The sequence below is a fragment of the Prosopis cineraria genome, unplaced genomic scaffold (genome assembly GCF_029017545.1).
Source record: "Prosopis cineraria cultivar Desert tree isolate PC_DT_omini unplaced genomic scaffold, ASM2901754v1 PC434, whole genome shotgun sequence".
Classification (NCBI taxonomy): domain Eukaryota; kingdom Viridiplantae; phylum Streptophyta; class Magnoliopsida; order Fabales; family Fabaceae; genus Prosopis; species Prosopis cineraria.
The window spans coordinates 33,053-50,662 of record NW_026555759.1 but is presented as its reverse complement, the minus strand read 5'-3'; the positions used below and the strand labels follow the sequence as shown (position 1 = coordinate 50,662).

Sequence of the window (17,610 nt, the reverse complement as noted above, 5' to 3'; positions counted from 1 at the left end):
GGTGTAATGTGAGAGGAAAGAAAAAGACAGGTTACTAGTGGTGCCAGCAACAAACTAGGTGGTGATAAGCTAAGTGGCACACCCTGCAGTATGTTACTAATAGTTACCTGGTAGCCTTGAAGTCCCAACCTTCTCTAGAATCCTCTTGCAAACGTGATCTCATCAGGACTAATATAATTAAAACATGAAATAAGTAAGGGACAATGGGAAAAGAACACTAGCTTTCCTGAAAAGAAAGATGACCAACTTCATACCTTCCATCCAGAGCTTCAGGTGCAAGAAGGCCAAATCTGTCTGCAAACTCATCAAAGGTTTTTCTAGTAGGATATCCAGCACAGCTAATCCTTATCGCCTCCATAACTCCCTAAAAATCACACATACAATGTAGTAAGCATAAACCAACATAACCAACAGCAAATTTAATTTACATGACCAATTATATATATTTAAACCAGCACATGAATCATAGCTGTCTTACCCCACAACGCAATTGCTGCAAAACATTTTTATGCTCAAAAATTGCTGGCTTAAGCAAATTATGGGTTTTACACACCGAATGTAGTGCGGCTCGGTGGCACTAAGAGTTTCAAGTAGCGATTGCAATTGTTGCTGTAGCACACATGAAAGGAGGATTTCCAGAACCAAAAAGAGTCAGCAAGCTGACCAGATATTATCAAATTTAAAAGAAAAACACTAACCTTAAATCGAGAACCTATTGAAGAGAACTTTGATTGTTGGATGATTCTTCAGGGGCAGGGGGAACAAACCGGATACAAAGGGGCATTTGGAAGCATAAGAAGTGCCTGATGTTCTGCAACAACATAATCTTTGTTCTTGTCCAGGAACAATTCAGTTTGATAAGTAACCTGAAAGTGTCAATGATTAGGTGTATGATTTTCCAAAGCAGAAAAAAATCACACTAGCTTTCTGGACCTATATCCTACGAATTGAACGTCCTACATTATCAACCAATCAATATAAAATATTAAAACCCTCTAAGATGTACTATTTATAAGCCATGAAACAATATGGCTCACTTCCTAATTCCTACTTTGTGCCATGCACAAGAAATGAGTCTAGTGAGTCTGAAAAAAGTAATGACAATCCCAACTTACGTCACCAGCATAATGCAATATTGTGAAGTCACTGCGTGATAATTTGGGCTTGCTGAATCTTCTATGGTTTTTGAATGTCTGATACCTTTTTTGAGCAAAAGTTTCATGTGTTGATCTAGGAAACATACTGCAAAATACACGAAACTGTTGAGCACAGACAAAAAAGGCTCAAAAAACACAATAAAGTAAAATTGAGAGTTAAGCTACATGTCCTGAGATATCAAGACACAGACACGTTATAACAATTCAAAGGTACAGTTACTTACCAGGCTTCATCCAGAAGAGCAATAATACCTCCAGGTTTCTGAAAATAACAGGAAAAATAAAAATAACAAAACGTTATTTTCAAGGAAGGAAAGAAAGGATGAGCGATACATCCATGTGTACATGAGCTGCAAAACCTAGTCAGGCTCAGTTTCTTTTTCATTCATTTTCAAGTTGTCATCAGAACCTAGTTCGTTAATAGTCAAAAGCCAAAATGAAACCATTTCTAATCTATTGTGAAAACATTTTCTCATCTCAATTTTTCTTTATATCATTATCACTATCAAGAAGCCATTACCACAAAGAACTGAGGCTATGTAATCAAAGTTAACCATCTTTTATTGGGCTCTTCAGCCCTTTTGTCGTTATAGTATAGCCATTTAATTTAAAGTAACACAACTAGTTCATATGTTTCTCTACCAATTCCAAAATCAAACTATTCTGGGGAGAGTCAAAACTGTAGTTAGTCAACTATTCCACCAAGTATACCACCCTGAATGCAACTTCGGTCATTTTCACCAAAAGATGAAACTGCAGCTTTAACTTTTGTTCAGTTATATTTTACAGTATAATGAAGCTACAGAGTATTTAAGTTGCCCTTCAGGTAAATATTCTACATGCTTCAAACTAAACTGTGACAAATTTATAGCCCATCAATGGCACATTTAATGCATATTTTTTTTAACCAGCAATGAGCATATCATACAAAATATGACACAAGAGACTACCCCAATCAACGGAAAATTTGTGCAGTCAGAAGGAAAACCTTTTCAATGAGATCCAGAATATCTTGATTGTCAACAAATTCAATGTAACTCCAATCAATCTCCTCTTTTTTGTATTCTTCTTGCTCCATTTTAAAAACATGCTGCAGAAAAAAATATTTGAGCATTAAAAGAGCACATGTTAACTCAAAATTTGTGTTTCTCTGTATAAATGTAAGAAGGCTGATAAGATGCAAGCAACTCTAAAGAAAAAAGGTCTCTCTATCAGTGACCAACCTGGTTAAAATGTTGCTGAAGCTTTTCATTTGTCAAATTAATACAAAATTGCTCAAAACTGCAAAGTACAGAAAACAACCAGATATACATAAGCTAAAATTATTCAGGGACACCAGTAATAATATGGAGAAAACAGCCCCATCATTCCAGACTACTGCTTAAATTTAATATACTTGTCCCCAAACCACCAACAATAAGAGTCTAAAATTAGCCCAACTATTGAACCTCCCAGATTCTGACATTCACAGAATGGTAAAGTTTGGACTTTTCTTCACCTCATTTTATGATCAACGTCACACTAAGAATAATAACATTAATATCATGTCTTTGTGGCATTTCCCACTTGCGATGCAAAGAACCTGATTTGATATTGTTAAACTCCCAAGAACATAAAAGACATTAAAATGTTAACTCATACTAAAATCACATGCAATTTACAAAATAAAACATCCTTTTGAATGCAGATCTATAAACTACTCAACCAAATCATAATTAATTGACTCCAGAAGCTTTGATGTTATTGAAAATTAAGGAGGCCCAACATCGTCCAAGGAAGAATCTAAAGTTATATTTGGAGGCTCCCTGTCTCAAATTATGGAAACTGGAGAATTTCAAAAAGCCGACAGCAACTTGTGTTAAATGCATGACTGATTGATGAACAAGCATTATATTTAATTCAAATTTTGTTAAATGGGGAACTAAACAACATTTAGAGATAACCACCAAAAGATTGCAAGTCAAAGGGCACAATGAGATGGAACTCTAAACAATATGACAACTTGAGAAGGAGACCAATGACCCCCAACAAATCTGTAACATTCTTTGGGTTGTATTTCCCGGAGGCTGACTTATGACTAACCAAAAAAGGCATACCACTAAGCACCTGTTATTTTTGAAACTCTCAAACCCATAAATATCCAGCACGCCAATTAGGGACTTTGAATCAGGATCTTGACCAATTGAACTATTAATTTTCTCCACCAGCCTGCAAAAGCACAAAAAAAACTACAGAAACAGCAGTTTGTGCTTGATGAAAATTGACCAAAATATCCATATACTGTTATATAGCTTCAAACTAATACATTTTTTGGCAACTTGCTCACAGGCTTACCAATCAAACAGCCTAGAGTAAACAATTTTAGCCAAAGCATCTCGGCTAAGTGCAGCAGCTTCTGGATCCAAACATTTTATGATGGTTTCATCACGAGTAACAATTACACGCTTGCAAAGAGAATCTTCAAGTGCCTTTGCATCACACCTGAAGAATAATTATGGACTAAGGATTAAATATGGAAAGGATAGAATGCAAAACTTGTAAAGAATGAATCATTTAAACATCACAAAAAAGCAAGGTTGCTTACATGAAAAGCTCAGCAGCAGTTTGTAGATGGAACATAGATTTTTCATCCTTGGGCATAGATGAGTCTATTTCCTTCCCTTTGGCAAATTCAATGTTTCCAAGATGCAAAATTGCAGCTACCACACGAAATATTGCATCCTGAAGAATTACAAGCAAAAATGGAGAAGACGATTAATGAAAACAGATCATTCTTTGTGAAATTCACCATGACCAAGAGAAACAACCCACAAATACCTGCTCCTCAGAACTCATTCCAACAACATCCATTGCTCTTCTTGTGGCAATATATTCTTTACCTTCATCAAGCCCTTCTATCTCATAGCAATTTGATTGATTTAGATAATGAAATGCTGCTGGCTTTCCCAACTTGTACTTCTTAACATCCTATGACAAAAAGACAACATACATCAAATACAAGAAAAATTAGCAAATTATAATGATAAGAAGTTATTTGCACACACGTGAAATTAAAAAAAAAATCAAGCCATTGCATATTCTGGGAACTAAGTTTTATTAAAGCTTTTGCTCAGCAGTATCTAAATCAGACATTATTCAAAGTCTGAAAGGTGAAAATTGGTGGTCCATTCTAGTGCAAAGTGGGTAGAACCACCCATTGTATGACCCATCATTCACAAGAGGTACGTGAAGAATCAAACTACTGCTATGTGTAGTACAATAAAGGTTAATGAAAACTAAACCATGAACATTCTAAAACTAAGCCTTTGAAAGTGTGAATTAGAAGAAAACAGGATCAGTGATATCCCAGCAAGCTAAAGTTTCATTACCCAATCTCTATCTTCTAATCTATCAGTGGCAAGAATAACGCAAGTAATCATATCAGCATGTACTATCATGATAAAGCAAACACGCCCTGCAACAAGCAGTTTATATTTAAAAATCTACAACAATGGTAAAAATAAGACAATCATTTATCATTTTCACCGAAACTAAGTTTGAGTCCACATTAGTATTCCCTGTGGAGAGTTCCTCAAATCTTAGGAACCAATCGAGAGGGGGGGAAAAGCACATAAAAAAAGCTCTGTATTTATAATTTGTCTTTTAACCAACGGCTCTTTATTTATAATTGATGATATGGTTCCTTCATTTTTTCCTGTCAATATAATCATAACTACCTCAGGAGGTGCAGCACAGAGCATGTAGAAACAGTGATAATTCCTCTCTGGATCTGACACCTGGCAGACACGTGATCTTTCCAGAAGATAAGTTCTTATGGCAGCTCCTGAAATTCTCCCCATCTGATCAAATTGAATCTCCACGAATTTACCAAAGCGACTGCAAGAAAAAAGGTAAAAATATAACATAAATAAAAGCATAGCATGCCAAAAAATTTGCTATAAATATACAAAAGCAGAAAAAATTTGTATATCATCCCACCTTGAATTATTGTTCCTAACAGTCTTTGCATTGCCAAAGGCTTCTAAAACAGGATTAGACTGCAAAGAACAAGGCATAATAAAGGGCAGAAAAAGCAAAGTTAAGTGAATATAAATTTAAGGTTGTATGAAACTGGATGCTGGAAAAGATTACAAATGCGAACAAACAAATTTACACTGGTCAAGTTAGCATGCTGAAAAATAATACTGAATAAGTTTACTTTTCTTACCTCCAAGACTTTCTGCTCAACAGTCCTACCTTCAGCAGCTGCTCGTCCTCCCATATAAGCAAGATAACGCATTAGTAATTTGGTACTCTCTGTTTTACCAGCCCCACTTTCACCACTGACCAATATTGATTGGCTGATTCCCTCATTAACCATAAGCCTGTATCGACAATTATTATTAAGCAGTCATGCTTGAAATACAATTAGATGGGTAATTTAAAGGACACAACAAGGTTTACCTATATGCAGCATCTGCAACTGCAAATGGATGTGGACTCAGCTCACCAAAAGCTGCCCCTTTATATTGTGCCATCATATGGCTATCATATAGATGAGGAAGCTTTGTAAAAGGGTTCACAGCAATCAATATATTTCCAGTGTAAGTCTGTAAGCACAATTTTGGGTATTAGCAAAGGTCAAGAGAGTAAAAATACATAAAATTCCCACTAAAAGCAAAAAAAAAAAAATGTATTAAGCCACATTTCCCCCACTTAAGGAGGACATTGGAAGGTCAGCATCTGAGATGCATACATAAATTTCATTGATATCATATCTCATTCTCAGGTTGTCCAGGACTCCAGGTTCATGCAGGTAAGCTAGCTTTGTCATATCATCCACTCCACATGATGGCACCTCAGTATCTTTAGGATGAATACTGGAAGCTTTAACAACCACCTGCATTTTTTAAGGCAAAAAGAGAAGGGTAAAAATCACAACGCTAAAGCATCAAATAGTTCTACACAAGAAGAGGATACTCACTGTTTTCCCTGAAGTGCAAAGGACTTTGATTGCTTCTCCATTAACATCCAAAACCTCACCATCAATCCAAGACACATCAGGATCCTCTACCCAAACATGGGACCCAACAACAGGATTGACAGCAGCAACCTACAATGCAAAATGTGACAACAGAATTATACATCCATGTTTCCCCTCTTCCAGTATAATGCATATTAAATCGCTAACAGTAAAAATGCATATAGGCAAATTAGAAAAGTTTGACACTTGAGAGAACATAATTGCTTTTGACCCCAAAAGTGTAACCTTTTTCATAGATAAACACAACAAAATTGTTGAATGAAAAAAAAAACAGAATTAACTCAGTTGCAAGAAGCAATTCCTTTAACTTACCTCAAATTAAAGGTGCAAACAAGAGTTACTATACTCATGCCATTTAGGGCATCAATAGACATCCCAAAACCATAAAAAAGTTCTACTCTATATCAGAACAGGTATTGGAATTCCAGTCAGCCCATCTTTACTTGTCTGCTTATAAAATGTTTCCTAAGCTACACAATTTTTAAATACTAATTTCAGTGGCATGAATTAATTAAGTCATGGAGAAGGTCACTTAAGCAACTCATCCACAAAGCTGGTTGCAACAAGTACCATTAGAGAACGTAGAACAATGTCTAGTATTGAAATCAGGACTGATATATGACTAAATTTAAAGGAGCAAACAAGTGAGCCAGGTGCCAAGAAAATATCTAATTGATAGATTGCGTCCAAATGTTATATTTAGATGAACACAAACATCAAGGATAAAGCAAAGAGAATATACAAGGGTTTACACCATTATTAATAAAGTATACATAATTCAAATGCAGAAAAAGGAAGGCATTAATATCAATTAAACAGTACAGAAAGTCATTACCACGGGCAAAAAAGGATGTATTTATGGTTTCCTAACACAAGCACCTTTAACCCTCGTGTGTGTTGCTTTCACGTTAAGCCTCAAAGAGTAAGGCCTGACCTCTTTGATTAAGTAACAGGTTCAACTGGGAAAAAGGGTGTAAAGACTCACTATAATATTGAAACACATTCGGAAACCACAATATGCTCCCGACTCGAGTCATTGAAAATCTATCAGATGCACAAAGAAGAGTGCAACAAATTAAATCTTTACTCCTATGAGGCAACCGTCGGGAGAATCCAGATAAGAGTGGTCACTACTTGAGGAAAATTCAGTTTAAAATGAATTAAAATTCAGGAAAAACCAGTAAAATTAATAGGAGATTCCTTCCAGACTAAGATCAAGTACCCAGAATTTAGTGCTTCCTGGTTCTCCAAAGAGCATTGGGGAGAAGAAAAACATTGTCCCTAGAATTGGTCTCGCATGGTGTTGTTTGCTAAATACTAATGGTCAAATCAACAATAAGAAGAAGCACCCCATTTAGAACGAGATCAAAATTCATTAGACAAACCAATTCTAAGAAAGCTAGAGATCGAATCCGGGGACTAGGCAATAGAAAGCCAATTAATTGATACAGAAGCACCAGGACCCCTCGTCCATAATTCCATTTCAACAAGAGTGGAATTTCTAGCTACTATGAAAACGCAAGACTTCGAATTGACTCAATAATGACCATAAAAAAGCCAGATAAATGACCAAAGAATACCATTTTGTGGGAGATTGATCGGATCAAAAACTAAGGCAGCTCCCGGATCTGCTTCCAATTCCTCCAGCAGATGCACTACTCAGCTCGAAATAAAGATCTACGAACTTATCCTCCTCGTTCAATGGCAGCACACCAATCTCGATGTGCGCTTTGAAACATCCGAAATAATGATGAAAAAGAATAGAAATACTATATATGAACTGGATGTACACTGACGAGAAAATGAGAAGCTTAACCCCTTCAACAAGACCAAAACTTTTGAAGAAGAGAATAAGCCCTCGTCTGCTTGCTATAGCAGCAGACCTGGCTTGTAGATGTTTTCTTTTTTTCTTTTATCGTGTTCTTGTTCCGTGTCTGCTATGCTATTTTCTGCAGATTTCTTCTTTGCTTGCCAACATCGTTTGTCTTCGTGACTAAGTTTATTAGTTAATGAAAATAGGATGTTGAATTAGCAGCAAGATTATGGCAAACAAAACGTCGCTTTATGAGGATGAAATCCCCGTTATGACCTTCAAGGAGGCTTGAATTACGGGGGGTAATTATGACAACTCAGACGAGGTCAGAGAGAGTCGCAACGGTAAAGATGTATATACCGTACCAAAATTAAAAAACGGGGACGCGCTGATTGCATGGTTTGCTTGGTTCCCACCATGTCCTGATTTCGTTGACTGTACACTTCACACTCAATATTTGTGACCAAACCGCGTCCGTTAAGTTGCAAATCAATACTTTTCTTAATTTGATTAATTTCCTTATTAGTTAGTATAAGAAAGAGAAGAAAACTTATAGATTTAACCGTATATACTTCATGTACTTGTATTCAGATAAATCAAGGCATGTGAATTATTTATAAATTATTTATTCCATGATAAAATCTTGTTATTGGTTAAACTAATATATTATTAAGATACATATATCATAGTTTAATTAAATATAAATATATTAAATATATAAGATTAAATATATAAGTTTTGTCTTAAAAAAATATAGCTTCCCCCTTAATGCAGGCTTTTGGGTTTATCCCTCCAATCCAAATTGTATAATATATATTTTTTTAAACTGAGTCTGCCTGCAAGCACGTTTAGTACTTTTTTAAATTTATTCTTATATCAGTTAACGTGGATATGAGAAATATAATTTGAACAAACACTTATTCTCGCTTTTCATAATAAAGAGGTCAGGGTAAAACATTTTATTTTTTTTTATGAAAGTAAAAAATAACTATTTTTATTGATATGTAAAATGTGATTGGGAGTCTTGCAATTTGAAGAACAGAGAACATCTGATGTATTCATGTGTACTTCTGTGTTTTTGTAGTTGACAGTGACGTGGAGCTTTGACTGAGATCAATGTGGAAGTGCATTCTAAGAGTTGATTGGAGAATTACAAAATTACAAACAAATGTGTATGTGGACATCAACCGACAGCTCATGGCTCAACTGAAAAGGCTACAATAGTCCAAGGAGAGTGTGAGTGAGGATATAAAGGAAGGTAAATTAATCTTTGAATTTTCTTCTTGTTTATGGATTTCAAATTTTTGAATTTCATATCTGATTAAAAAAAAATCATTTGCTTCCATCTCCCCCCCCCCCATCTTTGTTGCTTGCATGCATGGAAGATTATGTGTCTTTTGACTGAATGTGGCTATACATTCTTTTTTTCTTGGATGAAATACTGAATTGATTTGTTTTGAATTTAAACTTTAAAGTCATATCCTTTGTCATCGCTTTTGTTTTTCATAACCTTGGTTCTTTATTGTCGATAAGAATATTTTTTTCAGTGAGTTTGATTATCCATCGCTTGCCAAACTAGGCTAAACTTTATAGATTCCTAATCAAAATGCCCTTAAAAAAATGCACCATATACTCAAAAGCAGGCAAGTAAATTGAAAAGATGGGATAAAAAACGAGAAAAGGAGAAATACAATACATCAAATTTTTTTTTTGCCTGAACAATGATTTAAACTATATAATTCAGACTCTACTTACAGATCTATTATTCAACACGAGAGATATGATTCTGACTTCAGTGATTATGAATAGATATGGCATAAATTGAACAATTATAGAAATATGAAGCGAAAATGTGGGCAGGAAAAAAATAGCCCTAATTGAATATCAATGAGTAAGATAATAATGATTGGGAGAAGAACATGAGGTTTGTGGAGTAATATTGTATAAATTAAGATTAGCTGAGTTGAAATCATGTGTAATTATGCTAAATACGCACTATAAATTACTTAACGGTTAGGCATAAGAAGCAATCATCTAATCATGATATCATTTCTTGCAGGATACTAAAGTGAAGTGTCATTCTCGTGGTTATTTATTTATTTTAAAATTCTAAAAATGGAGTCTCATCCGGGGCCTTACGGCAGAATCGTAGATTCGCAGCATGGTAAAGGGCATCGAGTAATAAAAACAGACAAATAAATGAATGAAAGCTGATATTTTATTTATTTATTTATTCTGCCAGAATAATATATGGAGGGGAAAAAATAGAAGAAAACACTGACAGATCAACCAACAATACGAAGCCACGTGCCAAGGAAAACACAAGAAGCATAACAGTTAGATACCAAAACATTAAATTAATGATAATTATATTATCAATTTTTTTTAAACAATAAGTTGAAAATATTAATTCAAATAATTACAAATTTAAAAGTTTTAATTACAAATAAAAATTTAAATATCAAATGTAACTTTTAAATTATAACATAAATTTTATTTACAATTATTTAAATTAATATTTATAATTTATTAAGTGTCATCAATTCAATCTTTTGAATCTAATTATCTATTCCCTCACTCGCACTTGCCCCATGCTCTTCAATCTTCATGCCAGCTCGATCACACATTTTTACGGGTTGCGTTCAGACAGGCATCGCCTTTATTCTTTTTCAATATATATCTTGCAATGAAGGGAAAATAAGTTTCGAGCGGTGCAATCACAGCCGAAGGATGGACCCCAAAATTCCCCGCCTCTTTGTTTTGTTTTCGCCGTACTCGTGGGATGATTGTTTGCTTTTGAAAAACATCTCATCATTAAGGACCGTGTCTTTGCCTGTCAACGCCTTGATATACGGAGCCCATTAGGGTATTTGGGCCCATAACGGCCCACACCCCTCCCCTTTTCCAAAGGCAAAAGGATACTTGGCACGTTGACATCTCTCCACCTAAATTAGTTCACCAGGGAAAGAAAAGCAAGGTTTAATAATTCAAGACATGCTATGCACACGAGCTCCTGATATTGACATTTTCGTCCTTAATATTTCTTATCAATCCGGCCGTACGAGTTCTGCTACCTGACATAGACATGTTCTTACTTATGTCAAACTCGCCAGGTCAACTACGTGCCCTGAACAAATAAATCAACATTTTATTTTAATTAACGCAAATTAAGTTAGCATCACCATTGGAATTCTTCAGGCAATTTGTATAAATTTATAACCAATACGATATATCATTTCTTGCAGGCGTATCACAGGAAACAGCAAGGATTTCGTCTCAATACCATGGTGCCTCTGTCTAGGTCAACCCTGAATGACATTGTCTTCTTTGCCACAACTCGTTTTACTTGCTTTTCAAACATAAATTTCATCTTTAAATATGATCGTGTGGGAAAAGAACCACGGCAATCAATTCTGATATCGGATTGATGCGCATCCGGCGCAAAATAAGCAGGAGGAAGCCACATTCTTCTATCGAATGAAATTTATCATAAATTACAATAAATTGGAAGCAGCAACACAAATCACAGAAATAAAAGTCACTACCGGGATGAACACTAGCACATTTAATCCTTAATAAGTGCTTCCGAATCCCTTGCCCGGAAAAATTCTTAACATTAATGTCTGCGAGCCCTCAATGAAAGGAAAAAAAACCACCAATCCTGAGACTTATGGATCCAGTTTCTCATGTTATTCATTACTTTGATTCCCTTTCCTTCGCTCACCTTTTATCTCTTGTTAAACATGGGCCGGCTAAAACTGGCCAACAAACAGTAATGATCGCTATAAAATGCGGTCGCCAGTATACGGCCGAACACCAAACACCTGCAGGAAATGCCTAAAGTGAAATATGCAGTTAAAATATACACCAGTCGGTTACCAAAAATGCATAATCTAGTCTTCACTTTCGTTTTATATTATTGATTAAAATAGATGCATTTCTTAATCTAGTTCCTCAATTTTTTTCAAAAAAACTTAAAATGAAAATATTCCCAATTTAGCTTGTTATAAATGCTCTATAAATCTATCAAAGCCAAATTAACATGTCATAACATGATATTATATTACAACTTATTACTTAATCACCGTTATATAATATGTCAATTGACAGTAGGTTGATTATTTCACTAAGAGTAGATACAAATTTGATTTGCAAGATAACTCTGATTCCAAAACTCCACTTTCTCCAACATGGTTACTTTATATATTCTTTATGCTCTATAATTTTATCATGGAATGGGGATGCTTGGATGACACCATGCATCAAATCAAAGTTACCATTAAAATTTATATGGCACAAAATTTGACCTCAAAACTGAAGATAAATAAATAGGGCAATTAGCAGACAACAATCCGGGTTAACAGTAAGGAGGAAGAAACCTTCTCTGAACAATAATTCTGGGTCGCGTTTTAGGCAGGGATATATGACTCCAGAATCAATTGTGCTGGAGAGGGTGATCTGATCTCAACAATCAAGTATGTAAACTCCCATCCTTTGTCCACTTGATTTTTGAACATCTCACAGAAAACTTTCCCACTTCCATGGGGTCCCCGAATATAGAAATTAACCTGTAACCCAAAGAGCCATCGTTAACAACAATCAACACAGCCGCTGGAAACAAAAAAATAAGGTCTTATTTGGTTACTAGAATAGAATGGATCAAAAAAATTGAGACAAAAATGAACTAAATTAACCTTCTCTCATGATAAGTATAATAAAACTCATTAACACATATTACAAATGTGAAAATTATTACACCCTTCAAAATCTCATGAATTATGATTCCCAACCCCATGAACTAGATTATTCCTCCTACTTATGAATGTGTTCACCTATCCCCTTTAATCATCTTATTTTTACCTTTATTTTTTTCAATCCATTTCATTCCATTTCTTTCTCATAAGCAAACGGGCTGAGAGAATTGCAAGCATATATGAAAGAAATTCAGCACAAACTTTGATGAATTTTTCCTGTACCTTTTGTTTTGTTTTGTTTTGTTTTGTTTTTTTTGGGTTGGGGGGGGGGTGAGGGGTTGTGGAATGGAGTTGTACCAGATGGTCCAAAAAAGAAAGAGTTAATACATATATTAATAAATACCTCAACATGCTCGACCCCACCTTCATCAGTCCAAACCTTGTTGGGAACTCGTTGCCGAGCAGCTCGATTTCTACTCTCCTGACCATAGCCAGTAATTGGGGATCCAATCCTCACCCTAACCTGATACAATACATTGAAACAGTGGATGAGTTTTACTAGGAAAAGTGACCGCTATTCATTAGCACGACTAACTTGCAAAACATAATACAACTTTACATTCATCCACTCTGGTAAAATTAGCTGTACCAATGACATTTTATTTTATCGCATGCCTTCAAAGCATATGTTATTTTGTCTCCGAAAGTGGAGCAACGGCTTAATAAGAAAATCCATATTTAAAAATAAGAAATTCAGATCCATCGATATTTGTTAAAGCTTGTCATCACCTATTTAACCTTTATCTCACCAAAACCATTCGCTACTCCTTTAAAGCTATCCTTGCATTGACCTTATCCAATGTGATCCAAAATGACTAGCTTCTTCTGATGCCCAAATACAAGTGAACTTGGACAATGGTCTGTCTCTCAAAGATTCAATCTCCTTAACAAATAAGTTCCCCTTTTGGATTTCCTTCTTAGTTCAGGAAAATACACAAGGAAAACAGAGTTATTCACCTGACTGTCATTTTGAATTCTCTTCAAAGCCATGTTAAATATTTTGTACCTGCCACCAACTTTTGAAAATCAGAGGAGGATAAAATAAAGATAAAAACCTTCATGCAACAATCATAATAATTCTCAAAGAACATAATTCAAAATAAAATTAAGCTATTTACTCTTTGGGTTCAAATATAAGCTCCTTGAAAACAGCATATCCTGCAAGAGCTGCAATTCCAAGCCCAGCAAGGATTATGACACTGTAGGATGCCCCCTCTACAAATGTTACTGGCTTCTCTGGAATATTGTATGTAGGAGCATCAAAAGGATCCTCAACAGTTGATATGTCTTTTTTAGTCTGCCAAAGTGGGAAGTGAAGGTATCAAGGTGCTTGACCCATTTTGACAACGAGTTTTGACAATATGATTGATAATTCTTGCTTACATTAAATAACATCTAGAACTCTAATGCAGGATGAACTTTTTTTTGGCAGCAACAATTGAAGGTCACAACCACATTATCCAAATTTAAATAGAGGGAACGCAGAAAAGGATGAAATATTTCATGCTTATTACAGAATGAAGAAAAGGCAGTGAGCTCTCGGAATTCAACCCAACCATCTATTTTGTGGGAAGACCACCGGCACGTTACAGTTCCTAACCATTTAATCTATTAAGCATGTCATACAGTTTAATCAAGTCAATCAACCACAAGTTAAATAGTGACACTAACTACAAAATGTAACACTGTTTCTTCAGCATATGCAGAAGCCAAAAAAGGAGGAAATGATATAACAACGGCACAAGATTTTCACAGCAAGATTTTCACAGCTTAACCTCATTTGTATTTTCTCCTTGTTTGCTTGATGCCCTTGAAGAAATGGATTTGGCAAAAGAAAAACTGATGGAGTCCGATCCATGGTTCACCCTAGGCAGATATGGAGACTGACAACTGGCTGTACATGTTCTGGAAAACCATCCACTAAACTGAACTGTCATTCCTGCATATTTCATTAAAAGCATAACTTTTATAAAAGTTGATGTCAAAATCATACTTTTATATTCACATCCCAGGGGTTAAAGAAAGATCAATATCTGGGATTCACAGGCCAAATTAGACATCATGAACCTAACTGCTGTAACTCATCAAGCATTGTCAAGTCATAAAGTCATAAGCAAAATATGAATTCAATGGTTTTTGAGGTAAGGGCCTGATTCACAGATTCAAATCGACAGCAAGTTATGCATGCTCTAAAACCCAGAACCCTCACCCAAAAGAAAAGAAAAACCATATTCTTCCAAGAGCTAGTGAAAGACATTTTAAATTCTTGGGTTAAGATTCAGTCATATGTAAATACACAACGGTGACCAACCATTCGCTCCTGGTATATCCTGCAGAGAAATAGGAAACCATAATAAATGAGTGTGGAATTAGGCCTTCAACAACAAATAAATAAAATTAGATAGAAAAAATCCTTCATTGTAACAAAGAAACATAGTCTCCGTAATCAACATATCACTTTGCTACTTAAAATTTCAAGCATCTAATAAACAAAAATCAAAACACCAATGACACTACCATACAAGGTCCCAAGCTCCCGGAGTAAATTTTCCACCATACTTGAGAGAAAATCCAGGAAGGGATGTTAGTATAGTGGTAGATGGCATAAGTTTCAGGCATCAGGTCCCGCGTTCGAATCTAATGAAGACTAGGAAATCTCATTTTTACGATGGATGTGCGGACATACACGTAAAGATAAAATTCGAAATGAGCACATACGTGAAAAAGTGAGGATGGCACCTATTGAGGAAAAAATGGTAGAAAATCGGTTGAGATGGTTTGGGCATGTACAAAGAAGACCAAGGGAGGCACCAGTGAGAAGAGTGGAACATATAACTTTGAGTCCGATTAAGAGAGGTAGAGGAAGGCCTAAGAGAACACTCTTGGAAGTTGTTGAACGTGATCTCTTAATTAATAATATTTCTAAAAGCTTAATAAATGATAGAGCACAATGGCGTCTTGCAATCCATGTAGCCGACCCCACCTAGTGGGATAAAGGCTTGTTGTTGTTGTTGTTGTACTTGAGAGAAAATCCTACTATAACTGTAATTTATAGAAAAATATATTTTCTAAAGGGAACAATATTCAACTCAAACTACTTATAACGAAATGTTCATCAACTATAACATAACAAGTCCTCACCAGATACTCATATTTTGTAGAAGCAACAGTCTATCATTGATGGCGCCACCAAAAAAAAAAAAAACTGTCGATCATAAATGCCTTGGCTGAATTGAAAGATTTCACAACATGCAATACATTCTTCTTCTTCTTTTTTCTGGGGTAAAACATGCAATACATTCATTAGTTATAAAATTAACCATTATCGACCCTTCGGGATATAAAATTAACCAGTATCGTGACTCTCGATGAGGTTTGGAGAACAAAGATGATCTCAACAAGGGTTTCAGGGAATAGTCAGGCTAAGACGTACAGACAAACAATGGCAATTTGTACAGCATGCATTGCAGTATTCTCGGTATTAGAAAATTCCGACATTTTAATACGGGTTTTGAATGTCTAATGCAACTTTCCGTGCATCCTCTCCATCTCCTCCCATAAACAACAATTTAGAAAAATAAAAAATTTAAAAGGGACCCACTGATTATGCAGTTGTGAGAGAATATAGAGAGAAAGTTGCATTAGACATCCAAAATTCATTTACAGAACTTGAACTCCAGTGCATGCTTTGCACATTTCAAAATGTAGACGAGATGCAATTGTTTGAAGAATAGATAAACGTACAGAAAGTGAAGCGCACACTGAAAACAAATGCCTACGCAAATTCGAAAGCACAAGTGACAACTTCACCAGTGAGTTCCAAGCAATGAACCAATAACAAAAGAGTTACCAACAAATCTACATTTTTTTACCTTCTTAACCTGCCCCACCCGAGGAATATCAGCAGGTTGCAAATGTCCCGTCTGATGCATTAATGATCGCGTTGTTGGGTACTTCCAGTGCCTAAGATTCGATAACAACTTCATATCGTATAGTTGTCTAATCCGCCGCAAATCCGAAATATATTTGGACGCGCCTGAGGAAAGAATCACGTTTGATCAAGAAACAAAATTTGTTGACGAGCAAGATAGAGAAACCTCCGAATTTCAAAACTTCCGTCAACTACATACAATTTGCACAAGCATGTTCCAAGAAGCAAAATAAACTAGTTAGGTTATTAGGGAATACAGAATAAGTTTACCCATGAAAAAATGGATACGTTAAATGAAATCCGCCTCTTCAAAACTCAATGCCTAATTCATTCAGTGAGCGGATAAAGCGAAGAACCCTAAACCCCTGATCAGAGTTTTGGGAAGACAGTGATCGCGCTCCATTTTTTTTTTTTTTTTGAGTCTTCTTTAATGATCTAGCCTATCAACATACAGTCTAGCTTGTCAATTTTATTGCCCGTTTCTTTGGGTAAATCCAATTACTAAGCACATGGCCCAGTTGGCTGTCCCCCAAAATTTCTTTCTACATCAACGGACAGCGGGAGCCTTTTCTGACGGTAAATAAAAAACCATATTTTTATCAAAATCGATTTTAAAAAAATAACATTTAAATATGATCACGTTGTAACATAATAAATTAAAATTAAAATCAAAATCAATTATATTAATTAATTTTTTTTATAATCAAATTTTCAAACTAAAATCCAAGCACACTTTGTTAATTGGTGAAAAAGGGACTCGTTTTCATCCCACAAAAATTATAAGAATGAAAGATAGAAAGTAGTATTAGTGTAGTTTCATTTTTTCTCTGAAGTGAAGTCTGCTTAATTGATTTAAGAACATCCATTCATTTGTTTGGGATAGCCCTTAAATAATGTTCAAATTTTTCGAAGAACTAATCTCATGAGTGTCA

At 35.3% G+C, this 17,610-nt stretch overlaps 2 protein-coding genes across 4 annotated transcripts; both read right to left on the bottom strand.

Moving 5' to 3' along the window:
• Positions 1-254: 254 nt before the first annotated feature.
• LOC129297091 (myosin-8-like) lies at positions 255-8,174 on the bottom strand (the record flags this gene model as incomplete). Its single annotated transcript, XM_054935459.1, is given in 21 exon segments — positions 255-364; positions 479-540; positions 543-609; positions 699-738; positions 740-794; positions 797-866; positions 1,116-1,242; positions 1,382-1,419; positions 2,146-2,247; positions 2,381-2,438; positions 3,264-3,365; positions 3,492-3,638; positions 3,742-3,878; positions 3,975-4,124; positions 4,874-5,033; positions 5,136-5,194; positions 5,365-5,521; positions 5,601-5,746; positions 5,893-6,036; positions 6,121-6,249; positions 7,761-8,174. Coding segments are annotated over 21 exon segments (2,063 nt in total), but the record flags the coding sequence as incomplete, so codon positions are not given.
• Positions 8,175-11,384: 3,210 nt separating this feature from the next.
• Positions 11,385-17,127, bottom strand: LOC129297089 (probable mitochondrial import inner membrane translocase subunit TIM21). Of its 3 annotated transcripts, none has more exons than XM_054935457.1 (9): positions 16,949-17,127; positions 16,620-16,783; positions 15,059-15,077; positions 14,523-14,686; positions 13,866-14,044; positions 13,705-13,753; positions 13,091-13,210; positions 12,373-12,561; positions 11,385-11,830 (listed from the first exon to the last, which is right to left on the bottom strand). In XM_054935457.1, the coding sequence occupies exons 1-8, from the start codon at positions 16,950-16,952 to the stop codon at positions 12,403-12,405; spliced, it is 858 nt and encodes a 285-aa protein (XP_054791432.1). In that variant the 5' UTR covers positions 16,953-17,127; the 3' UTR covers positions 11,385-11,830; positions 12,373-12,402. The 3 variants fall into 3 exon arrangements, with proteins under 3 accessions (XP_054791432.1, XP_054791433.1, XP_054791431.1); XM_054935458.1 differs by having other exon boundaries at positions 11,385-11,817; XM_054935456.1 differs by lacking the exon at positions 11,385-11,830 and having other exon boundaries at positions 12,256-12,561; positions 16,949-17,126.
• Between the last annotated feature and the right edge of the window lie 483 nt (positions 17,128-17,610).